This window comes from Cupressus sempervirens, chromosome 7, assembly GCF_028749045.1.
Source record: "Cupressus sempervirens isolate cs-2001-9-10 chromosome 7, ASM2874904v1, whole genome shotgun sequence".
Lineage (NCBI taxonomy): Eukaryota > Viridiplantae > Streptophyta > Pinopsida > Cupressales > Cupressaceae > Cupressus > Cupressus sempervirens.
In genome coordinates this window covers 767,091,574-767,104,640 of record NC_143124.1, presented here as the reverse complement: position 1 = coordinate 767,104,640, position 13,067 = coordinate 767,091,574, and the positions used below count along the sequence as shown (strand labels likewise).

Here is a 13,067-nt window from a genome sequence, read left to right as displayed (position 1 = left end):
TGGTGGCGATGGTGGTTGGCATCACCACTTAGTTTCTCTGCCCTGAGGTGGCATAGGGTGGTCTGTAGGCCTAGTGGCTCCGTCGGCTAGTGCTCGACATATTGTGCCTAGTAAATGGCCCATTCACTTGGATTTAGCCATCTTGCCCCTAAGGATTGATAATAAGGATGAAGCTCAGGCCTCCAACGATGTTGCTGATGGTTGGACTGTTCCCAGCCCACTTGCCAATCCTAGGGATGACTAGGGATTTCATAATCGGGATGAACCACCACCCTCAGCTGACACTGCTTTGGTAGCTAGAGGATGTTTCTTTTAAGTTTTTTTGATGAATAGTTGTTGATTTCAACTGAGGCTGTGTGAACTTTCGCCAGGTGATCTTGTATCCCCCGATCCTTTTTTGTGAATTGTAACTTAGTATATTATTTATTAATAGAAAATGACTATTCATCAAAAAAAAAGTTAAAAGTGGAGTGAGATAAAACTTGTGGTAAATAAATAACGGGAAGGATTTACAATTTTCTGGTTAAACTCACAACTTTTCCATAAAAAATTCAATATCTGATCCCACAAATAGTCTATTTGCTAATATATTTTTATATTAAAAAATTTAATAAAAGACTTATATTTTCTATCATATTGATATGTTTGAGATTTAATTGATATAGGGGAGAGGACCCAGTACTTGAACACCCTAACTTCGCGCTTATCAAAATCCTACGTGGAAATTTCAAATCACTCCCAATTTTCTACATCAGCTTATGTGGTGAGTCGTTTACTAATAACTAAGCTTTCAAATCCACATCATCATGCTTTTTTGCCAAGTTGTCCAAAACAACCCAAATAAAAAGTGAGACCATTGGTCGTGCAAATAGAGTACCCATACTTGCACAGCTGATGTGGCATCACATCATTGATTACATTTTAGAACAAAAGGTACATTTTCATTCGTTTTTTTGTTAAGCATCATTGTACTAACAACTTTAAAGTCCTCTCCCCTAATAGAAAATATATAAATGTAGAATATTTATTTCCCTAATTTAAAAAGAATATTTATTTCCCCAATTTAAACTACTCAATTCCTAGAACAACACTCTTTATTTGCGCAGGGTTTTGTTTACGGGTTCTACAGACCAATTTTGCAACTTTGCCGATGGATTTTCATTGCAAGAACAGCTTGTATCTTTACCCAATCGAACTTCTCAAGCTATGTTTCCTGTAGAGAAACTTTCTGACGTAGAGTTGGCAAGAGCTTATGTTTGAGATTATCTTATAAATCATGAAACCCAGAGCAGGCCACCAGATATTTGGCTATTGGTATGTTTTGTACAATTTTTTTTCCTTTTCTATGTATGAAGCGGAAGAGGATTGACCTCACACTCTTTGTTAAGTCAGGTTGTACTGATAATTTAATTTTAAATATTAATTTTAGACGTGAATTCTTAAACCCTAAGTCCTAAGGTCTGTATATACCATTTGAAAACCTACAATTTCAAGTGTTGTGAAGCAGTGGCCGTCAATGTGCAATCTTTGAATGTGATATTGCCTGAATTTCTCACACAGAAGGATTCTTGTGCACCCTATTAGTTACCCTTCTATGGAGTTGAATCTCCTGAAATAAGGTATATGTTCTGTTCCGGATGTTGTGCAGAATTACAGCTCAGGGGTAGGCAAGACAGAAACAAAGGTTAGCTGGCAGTTTTATTTTTCTGTGATTTTGTTTAGTTCTCGTTACTGTATATATGGCCACATTTAATGCTTTCACATTCGTTAGAGTTGAGAATGTTTGTACCATATGCAATCCTTCAAGTAAAAGCTCAACAAAATCCAGGAGAACTGTTCGCTTGGTAGGTACTAAAAGCCCAAACGTTTTGCCCCTTTTTCCCGTGGTCAATAGCATTTGTACGTCTACATCTTTTCGATGTATTATGAGAGAGAGCTTAAAGCAAGGAAAGGAATCAGACCGAGAAGACACTCTGCCCTGTCGCGAGGAACACAGGAGGAAAATCTTCTCCGAGAAAAGGACTGCCACTGAATTCCTGGTCAGAGGTGGTTCAAACCATTGGGTATTAGTTGATCAAATCTCCACTAGCATACACACAAAACATTGGGAAGAATCAAGGGAAATTGAAAAATTGATATCGATGAAGAAAGATTTGAAGGCAGATGTTGTGTTGGACGTTTTGGAGCTAGAAACCAATGCAAAGAAGGCCCTTGAATTTTTCCACTGGGCAGACAAGCTGGAGGACTATGAGCACCATCCTGCCTCCTACTGCAGAATTATTGAGATTCTGAGATCATCAAACATGCTTGATGCAGCTGAAGCCATCATAGAACAGATGAAGAACAATGGAATTCAGATAAATTCAAACAATTATGATAATTTCATTAAATGGTATGGAGAGCTTGGGAAAACTAGAGAAGCACTGGATGTTTTTGATTTCATGAAAGTTGAGGGATACATACTAACGAATAAGAGTTACAATGCTCTTCTGGCAGCCCTTGTTAGGGCTAGAGAGTTAGACATGGCTACAAACATCCATGCAGAGATGTTGGGATATGGAGTAGCTATGAATAAACGAACTTTTGAATTGATGATTGACTGCTTGTGTTTGGGAAACAAACTTAGAGAAGCGAAGGACATGCTCGAGGACATGTTGGACCAAGGCCATTCCCCAGATGTTGTGACATATACGCAATTAATCTCTGCCTTTTGTAAAAGTAAAAAGATGTCACAAGCGTTTGACATTCTTGGGAAAATGCAGGAGCAGGGTTGCAGTCCAAATGTTGTGACTTACAATGCTATAATCAATGGACTGTGCTTTGAAGGCCAAGTGGAGGCAGCTTTGGTATGGTTGCAGAAGATGCCTAGCAAGGGTTGCACCCCTGATATCAACTGCTACACTTGCTTAATAAGAGGTCTAGGAAAGGTTGGCAGAACCAATGAAGCGATACAGTTGCTTAATGAAGCTCTTGGGAAAGGCCTCACACCTACCGTTTCTAGCTATGATGCTATATTTCAGGGGTATTTTAGGGAAGGAAGGCCAGATGATGCTCTGGATCTGTTAAACATCCATGCAGAGAGGTTGGGATATGGAGTGGTTATGAATAAACAAACTTTTGTAACGATGATTCACCGCTTGTGTTTGGGATACAAACTTAGAGAAGCGAAGGTCATGCTCGAGGACATGTTGGACCAAGGCCATTCCCCAGATGTTGTGACATATACGCAATTAATCTCTGCCTTTTGTAATAGAGGAAAGATGTCACAAGCATTTGACATTCTTAGGAAAATGCAGGAGCAGGGTTGCAGTCCAAGTGTTCTGACTTACAATGCTATAATCAATGGACTGTGCTTTGAAGGCAAAGTGGAAGCAGCTTTGGTATGGTTGCAGAAGATGCCTAGCAAGGGTTGCACCCCTAATATCAATTGCTACACTAGCTTAATGAAAGGTCTAGGAAAGGTTGGCAGAACCAATGAAGCGAAACAGTTGCTTAATGAAGCTATTGGGAAAGGCCTCACACCTACTGTTTCCAGCTATAATGACTTATTTCATGGGTATTTTACGGAAGGAAGGCCAGATGATGCTCTAGATCTGTTTAATGAGATGCCTCGGACAGGTGTTTGGCCTGATAGGATGACTTACATCATCTTGATTCATGGCCTTGTCAAATGGAGAAGAATAACAGACGCTTTGAGATTACAAGATGCCATGCAAGTGAAAGGTTATAGACTTGATATTCCAACTTTGAAGGCCTTGCTTCAGGGATTGTGCAAAGAAGGCAATCCCAAAAATGCATGCAGGTTATTCCGAAAAATGCAAGAGATGGGTCATCCTCATGACCCTGTGGCATATTATATGGTTATCAATGCCAATTTGTTGGCAGGAGAGATGGAAGAGGCATTGACCCTCTTCTATGAGCTGGTGAGAAACAACACACCAAATCTCTTAGTTTATAATAAAGTTCTCAAAGAGTTTTGCAACAATGGAAGACTTGATGATGCTATTTGCCTTTTGAAATTCATAATTGAAAATGGTGGGGTTGCAAATGCCACTTCATACAGCATCCTGCTAAAAGAGCTTTGCAAAGAAGGTAGACGAGATGTTGCAAGGCAATTCTATGCAGCAGCCCTGAGGAGAGGTCTGTTTCCTTATTACAATCCTGACAACCATGTGTGCAGAAGAAAATTCATGGGATCAGATTGAACAAGGGTTTAGAAAGCTTCGTGCACTACACTAACTTTTTAGTGTTATGGAGGGTTGGGTTGAATCCTGCATGATATCTTCGTCCTGGTACATTGTTTTGGTTTCCTAGGATATGACAGTAAAGAAGATTTTAGTGTCAGTAAATACTTCCACATTCATGGAAGAAGCTTACAGTTTCCAGATCTAATGAAGTAAACACTAAGCAGAGTTTTCTTTCAGATGCTTTTGTCATATGTTACGCAAATAGGTTTACATCCAGAATCATTTATTTGTTGAGACCAATTCATGGAAACTATGATTATTTTGAATATAATTCGTTTTTCTCAAATTTCCTTAAAGATGAGGAATTGATTATTCATTTCATCTAATTGACGAACAGGAAAGCATGATTATTTGTATTTAATTATATGCCAGTGCCCACATTCTGGTCAGTTAGCTCAGTTTTTAGGACTTACACTTTTCTATAGCAATCTCATGCCTTGATGGAAGAAACGAGCTATGCAGATAATATTTCTATATAATTGCAATGGTGTAATCAGCTATGTCCAAGTAATGGAGTACACAGGAAATTAGGTATGTGCTTTGAAATAAATAAATTGTGTGGAGATGTGTCAATCATTTACCATCAGTTATATTTCTGTCAATTAAAGAGGAAATTAAGCAATAGGAGAGAATCAGTTATGCTGCCGGAAGTTATGCAGGCAACAAATATCTGTTAGTTCTGCAGGCATATATGTGTAATACATCAGTTACCCATCAGTCATGCAGATAGTAATTATGAATTGATCAACATTAATTATGTAGTATAATTAGTAATATGTTAGTACAATATATTTAAGGTGGCAAAATGAACCTTTGAAGAGACACAAAAGTCTTAATCCTGTGGGAGGTAGAAAATGTCATTAGGTCTCAAATACAAATGTGTGCTTTGGACACAAATATTATTGAGAAGACTCCTGTGGATGGATGGATTGCATCCAAGAGCACTATCCATACGGCAGTTGGATTGGATCCAAGTTGGTACTGATTTGTAATGTCTCCTTTTGGGATATCCTTTAAGTGATAATATGCAACAAATATGTTAATAGGTTAATAAAATATTACAATTATGATATATAATCAGGTCAGTAAATGCCCGCTGCTTGGATTGATGTTCTGAATTATATTCATTGCTGACTGTGTTTCTAAATTAATGATATTGTGAATAGATATGCTGAATTGATGCCCTTACTAATGCTTTGTTCTCCTCCTTATACCTTCTATTGAGATGGAGTCATACCTCTTCGCTTTGCAAGATTCACACTCCTCCATAGCTAAGCACTGTTCTTAACATGTTTTAATGATGGCTGAGATGATATCTTGTTATCTTGATCAAAGCTTTATTTATTTCCGTATGCTTTATTATCATTAATGATGCAATTTCACTGCTAAAGTTAAGCGATCTTATGGTGGGGGTAGGATATGATTTCTTCCTTTTAAAGATTCTTGTCATCTTCTTCAGTACCTTACAAATGCTTTTTGTTTTTTGTTTCATTTCTATTTTATGTTAGTCAGATTGGGTGTGTATTTACAGCAACTTAAAATTTAGCATAAAAGAAAAAGTCAAAAAGATTCTAAAATTTGTTGTAAAGATTTTTTAATTTCTGTGGCAGTTTTCTGTTCAGTATTGGTTCAACAACCATAATAGAATCTATATGTAATTGATCAATTACTGACGTATTCCTTAAGAAGTGAGACAAAACTGTTGGCTGTTTAAAGTTAGAAACATTGACAGCATAATTGATTGTAAACGATATGTACATTTAATTCCACACCAATTGAAAAGGGCATAACTGCTGCTACAGGGCTGACTTATCCCACCCAATACGTTGTTGAACTATTGTTCTTGCAAACCTAAACTTTAACCATTTGATTGATATAATGATGATAAATGCAGTAAGGTAAAAGCATAAAATCTCACACACAAAAGAATACATCAAGTGACAGATTTTTACATGAGAACCTTTGATGAGAGGATGAAAATTACAGTGGGGATAATATACCCACTAGCCTTTTACTGCAGATAAAAGGTTGTCCGGTTAAAGGCTGCAACTGTTCCTTCTGAGAAACATGCATTTATGAATGCTTGCAACCTATTAGGATTCCATGAGCTTGTCAAAACTATCATGTTAAAGGATTTAAACACTCCTTCTGGGAGGTAGCTTGTTGGAGGATTTACAATATGCTTTATCTGAAGCATGTCTGGTTAAGAGTTTATAAATGATTACAATGGTAAGAAAGCAATCAAATATTGATCTACATTATATGATACACCTTGCCTAGTAGATCTTCAGTGTATATTATGGGGATATCTTGATCTCGTCTCATTGTGTTGGTGTTCGGTGTGATATTGATGTATCACCTCTTCCTTTCATTGCTTTGCCCAGTCTCGAGTGCACTAGTGTGCATTGGCTTGCTGTTTTCTTTTGTTCATTTTCTGTGCAACACTCTACTTTAATCCAATCTCACCTGCATATATCTTATATCCCACACACTTGAATATTAATGTTTTCAAGTTATATATGCATCTTCGCTCCTTTGGGTGTCGAAACCCTTAAATATCTTGCCCAAATTTGATGTATTTGAAGTTGAATTGCATGTCTGAGTTGTTCATGAAAAACTTGTGACACCTACATCATAGGGTCTAGATTAGTAGCCCTGCTAGTCCTGTGCTAGGCCTAGGTATGGCCTCTTCGTCCTTCCTTTTTGTCATTCTATTTGAACTTCAATCATGTTGTAGTGTAGACCATGTTGTCTTTGTCGTGTCACATCAATGGTGACTCATCATGTTGACTATGACTTGCTGGCTTGCCTTATCCTCATCTTCACGCCCGATTTGATTGGTGTAGATGTCTACTGGTGGTCGTTAGATGGTATTCCTTCTTTACCGGTTGCCAATCAATGACAACATGGTAGTGTGCTATGTGTTAGCTTTGCCAATTACCTTTCTTAATGCCATTGGGACTTGTAGGATCAATGATCTCCCCCTTTGGCATTGATGGAAAAACTTATGATCATTCTTGATTTGATCTCCATCCTTGCTTTAGCATTCCTTTGATGATAGTGGTAGACTCTTTGCTAGTGTGTGGATTTAGTTGAAAATGCAATTTTGTACTTGTCTTCCTTTATGTTTTGTGTGGCATCTCCCCTTTTGGTTCTGGTTTTCACCTTTTGTTTCCTCTCCCTTTTAGTCTTATACCCCACCTCTCTCTTCATCGCTTCCTATATCCTTTTATCTTCTCTTGTTGCTCCTTTGTTTGGTTCATCTCTCATCTTTCTCTTATCTCTGATCTCCCCCTTTCTTCATCTCCCCTTTTCTCTGTTCACCTCCCCCCTTTTTAGTTTCATCCTTCAATCTCCTCCTTTTTGTCATCAATGATAAAGGGTCACAATATGTCTGGGTCTCAGGCCTTGACGTAGTGCCTACCATGAGATGTGGAGTTTCTCAAGAGCAAGGGTCATGCTCGTTATCTCTATTAGACTAGTTTCCATCTCTTCTAGTGTATCTACAAGGCCGGTGGCTATTAGGACTTTTGCTTCTTTTACATGCTTTTGGATAGTTCCTACCTATGGGGATAGGAAGCATTGCAATTCTAAGAGTGTAGAAGTGCATTTGTCTTGTTTTGCCTTGATCCTACTGTTCAAATATATCTTTTCCTATATCTAGCTGGTATGCTTTGTTGCAGAACTTGTCATAATATCAAAAGAGTTTTGTGTCTGCTTTAGCTCCTCATGAGCTCTCTTGAAGGTGCTCTCTAGATCTGCCATGTAGCTTTGGAGATCTGGCACTTTCTGTAAAATTGGTGAAATACCTCTTAGTATTTCCACCATAGTGTCCTTTGCTTGTGCAAGCTCATTTCTGTGTTGCTCAATTAGTTGTGTGAGATTTTCTTTCTATTTCTTTGTTACTATGTTGCGAACGACCTTATCAATATCTACAGTCTCAATTAATAGTTGTAGTTGGCTTGTGAGATTTGTGTTTGTGTCTTACTAAGCATTAGTGACCAGTCCCATGATGACACCTCTTGATTTTATTAGTGTTTGAGCTCATTTTTGCCACTTGTTGGATTGCCTTAATAATATGAATCTGTGAACCAACTTATAGTAGTGGTTGAGTTCCTTTTGGCTCATTTCTCCTTATTTTCTAGCGCTTTCGTCCATTTTTTTAGACCTTGACGACGTCAACTACTTCTGAATTTCTCTCAAATAATGCTCCTTCATCTTCAGAGCTTGAAGATGATGAGGATGAGGATGACAATCTTCGTCCTTTCCTCCTTTTCTTCTTTCCTTGTTTTGAATCGTCATTATCCAATCTAAGTTTCCTGTTTGTGGATCTCGACTACATTGTGCTCCTAAGTTTTTGATTTGTACCTATAGTCATTTTAGACTTCTCTTGTGTGACTTGTTTGACCAGCGGGTCAATGCTCTCCTCTTGTCATGTTGCCTTTTGCGCAAGTGCATTGTGTTTTGTTTGGGTCATGTCTCTTTTTGGACTACTCTATTCTATAAAGACAATATCTCCATGAGATGTAGACACACTTGGTGCACTCCTATTCTTTGCTCTTGTTTTCTCAGTTGCCCCGGTTGTATCTATTGTTGGTACTTGACTATCGGCTTGTTGGGTTTCCATTGGTGTCTTAGTTTGTGTAGCTCCCTCATCTTGAGCAATGACATGTTTTGATTCTTTGTTTTCTTTACTCGTTGTGGGGTGAAATCCTTTGGTGCCTCATTTACCTATGTAGATGGAACACCCTTAGACATGGTGCCTTGTCCATCTTGGTGCTGTTCTTCAACGCTTGTCTCATCAGGATTGGTTACCTGTGGTTTTTCAATATCCTTTATAGGTGAGCTTGTAGGAGGTACTGATGCCTCTCCTAGACTTGTATGTTGATTCTTCCTATCTAAAGTATAGTCCCTTTCAGGCAACTTTTCATCCATTGTAGTTTCGATTGTCTATGTTGCTGAAACTCTTTGTGGATTTATGAATGTAGGGGATTTTTCATTTTCTAGGATTCCTACACTATGAGTGGTATGTATGTCGTTCTCCTTGGTGATGTGAGAGGGTTGTAGTTAACATGTGTCTCTTGTAGTTCTTCTACGTACCAATTGTCTTAAGCAATTTTGTTATATCCAATTGGTTTGGTTTTCTTTGGCCTTTTGTGTTGTATAATACTTTTCCCTTTAGGATTAGTCTACTAGGGTGATTGAGATTTTGCTTGTTCTTCCTTCCTTTGTGCACAATATTCCTTTAGTTGTGCTGTAATTGTTTTCCAACAATTTTTTGCCTTTTCAAAGGCATCATTTTCTCTTCCTTTTATCACCAGGGTAGTGTTCTCTTGTGAGATGAAGTCATCTTTGTATGCTTCCAAAGCTGTCTTTCTTATAGGTGATGGAAATTCTGGCCTATCTCTTGCTAGTTGATCATCCAGTATCCCTTTGAACTTACTAATTGCAACTTGCCATCTCCTTTGGATGATTGACACCATTTCTTTTAGTAACGTCTTTTGTTCTTGCTAGAGTTCTACTCTACCTTCTCCATTGAGTAGTATGATGCTCATCACTCGATTTTGCTCTTCTTCATTGAAGATTTCGTATCTACTATTTATTGTATTGTAATCACCATTGTGTACAATATCATTTACAATATCTTTAATAGAAATTGGAGGAGGTAGGTTCTTACGTTTCCTCACTAGTTTAGATGTTCTTGTTGACGATTCTCCAATAGACAGCTTTGTCTTTTTGAGGATTGGAGAGGGTTTCTTCTTCGTCTCTTCTTGTTTGTTCTTCCTTTTGTATGTCTCCACCTTAGCTGATTGAGTAGTGTTGGTTGCTGGCTTACCGATGTGCTTCATGATTATTCTGGTTCTTGTGAGGACTCCCTGAATCAATCTTTATTTCAACATTTGTTTGATGTCGTAGGCTTGGTGATGCTTCACTGGTGAGTCCCAACTCTTCTTCCATGTTAATTTCCTCACTAATATTGGTTTGAGTTGTCCTTGCACTTTGCTTCTCACTAGACTTTCTTGCATTTTTCTGAGCCAGTTCTTTGTCTTTCTTTTGTCTGATGAGTCCACTTCGTCTCATCATGTTTGTGGTGAGCTCTGACAACTTTGGGTCTATAGGCATTGACAATAGCATGTCAATAGAAGGTCATGCTTCTTCTTGTCACTTAGTACTAGAATGTTGTTTACCAATGCATTCTTGGTTCAACAGCTTGCATCATGTAGTAGTCTATGCATGCTAGAAAACATAGTTAATTGTTATACTCCTCAACTAGGGTAAAGGGTATTCTTTCCCTTTGATGCATGTCCCTCTGAAATTTGTTGAAACATGACCTAAATAGGTTGTTTCTTCTATCTCCCAGTTGCATATACATCTTGCAAATTTGTTCAATGATAGGCATTTTCTTTGACTAGTTGATCGATGGATGTCCTAGGAATTCCATCTTGAAATACAAAAATATGCATATCTGTATAACTTTGTATATCAATGAATGTATCTTATAGTTTTCCTTGATCTTGTGCAAATTGATCATTGATTGCTTGTGAAGCCATCTGCTTAGGTCAAGTTTAGCATGGCTATGAATGATTTGATATACACTATATGTTGCTTCACTATTCTCCCTATTGGAGTAATAGATTCTGTATGAGATCGTCATCACATAAAATCTCAATTTTGGGTTAGGAATGTCATCCATGACACATGCTCATCCATCTTTCCTTGCTCCTGTCAGTTTTATAGACTTATCTTCGTTTCAATGACACTAAATCTAGTCACCCTCCAAATAACTTCCTTGGTGATTTTATAGGGCTTCCCCAACCACATATACTGGTCATGTACCCTAGTTAGTACAAATTTTACCCAACATCTTGAAAGAAGCCAAGAATATTTATAACATGGTGTAGGGTGGTGTATTCTAGACACCTCAGTCCAGGTTTAGAAACCCCATTCTCACTGAATGTTTCAAATAGACTATGATCTTATCATCTTGGAGTTCCAAAATTTTTACCTTCACATACACACTCACATTCTCCGTAAGTACTACATTAGCTGGTAGCAATGACAATGCTCTAGTCATGTTCTTTGTATCTCCCTTAATTAGAATGATGACAGTGACTCAAGAAGAAACTTGCAACAAAAATAATGTATGTAGTGAAGATAGTGACTGTGAGAAGAAGACTGATGTATGCTGTGACATCGAAAAATGTGGTGGTAAGACACTGGGATATTGCTGTTACATTGATCCCTATGGTGGTGTTCTGTGTGACACATAAGGTGACTATGAGGAACATGAGGATGTGTGCTGTGAGAAGGGAAAGTGTGATGGGCGAGGATACGACTACTATCCCAAGTCTGATTAATCTACTCCTTCATTGACACTGCTCACCTACTACTATGAGACTTCTTCAACTTCTCAAAATAAATTAAGTTAGATATTGTAGCCAATCTCTTTATCGTTTTGCTCCTATGTTTCTATGAGACTTCACGAACTTCTCAAAGTAAACAATCTATTAGACACATGCAAAACAATATCGATTATTATTTTTGATTAAGAACAACAGATTTTGAAGGGTTCCTGAAACCCTGTACAAGTCTAAAGATTTTCAATAAGTGCAGATACAAAAATACAACAAACAAAAGCAAAATTGGTCACTCCCCAAACAAAGGGTAACCAAGGTGACAAAAAGCCTATCACCAACCAAAAGTAAGGATCCAACAAGGAGGCAGAGCTAGATATTTCACGATTTGCCTTTTGATTTAGGGCCTCCCTTGCACAATCTGAGGTTCATTTCTAAAAGAGGAGCAGATGGTCTTGTATTCTTTCTTTTTACCGCAGTCCAACCATCCTCCATCTTAGCTGCCTCAACAATCCAATCCCCAGAAGAAATTGAACAATGGAGCCCAGGAGAATCTGAAACAACAAAAATCTTCCTAGAAGAGCTCGTAGCCGATTGGCCCCCCACAGAACTGGGAGGAAGGTCCGATACAGGGGTGGGTAAAGGAGAGGGTAAAGGGTCCTAGCCCCTAACAAGACCAGGAGGAACATCTAGTACAGGGGCAGGAGAAGGAATAGGGACAACCTCCTCTAACACCGGCATCGAAAGATCAATAGTAGAGGAATCATCCGTAGAGACAACCGCTGAATCCAGAGGCGCATCCTTGGACTTAACCATTGTATAGTGTTTAGAAGATGCCCCTAACCACCAGGAAGGTAGTCACTTAGATTTGGTCTTAACAATATCGATTATTGTTATTATGTTGTATGTTGGTAGATTGTAATGACCTTTCATGTTTTTGCTTTTAATGATGTCATATATATGCATTGGAGACCAATTTGGATGAATTGCCATATTCTTTTAAGAAGCAATATGTGGTAGTCTGAACATGGTTGTAGAGTTTGCATCGATATGAAACCAATATATCTATTAACTTATCAGGTTTTAGTTATGTTCTTTCAAGTATGATTATCTTAATAATGAAACACAAAATGTAATTTGATCATTTCATTAGAATATGATTCAATTGTGTTGAACCTTTTCATCAACGTGTCAAATCCACTCTTTGGGATTCATCTCAGAATATATATTCTAGCGCTCTATCATTCTAATGATAATCCATAGAATGCAATGCAAATACTTCTACACAATTAAATCTAAAACTTCTATATACTTTCTGATTCATTGCAAACATACAATATAATTGTATCCAAAACAAAGATAAAACATGATTGCAAATAAATAGAAACAATAGAATACCTTAGAAAGGAATAATTTGAGGTAATCCCATAGAAAGCCATTCTTTTGAATACTTCATACACTGCTA

At 37.8% G+C, this 13,067-nt stretch overlaps 1 protein-coding gene across 1 annotated transcript; it reads left to right on the top strand.

Moving 5' to 3' along the window:
- Nucleotides 1-1,090: 1,090 nt before the first annotated feature.
- Nucleotides 1,091-4,543, top strand: LOC149549557 (uncharacterized). The gene has a single exon (XM_089792896.1). It carries the CDS (start codon nucleotides 1,740-1,742, stop codon nucleotides 4,203-4,205), a length of 2,466 nt encoding a protein of 821 aa, XP_089649022.1. The 5' UTR covers nucleotides 1,091-1,739; the 3' UTR covers nucleotides 4,206-4,543.
- Nucleotides 4,544-13,067: the final 8,524 nt, after the last annotated feature.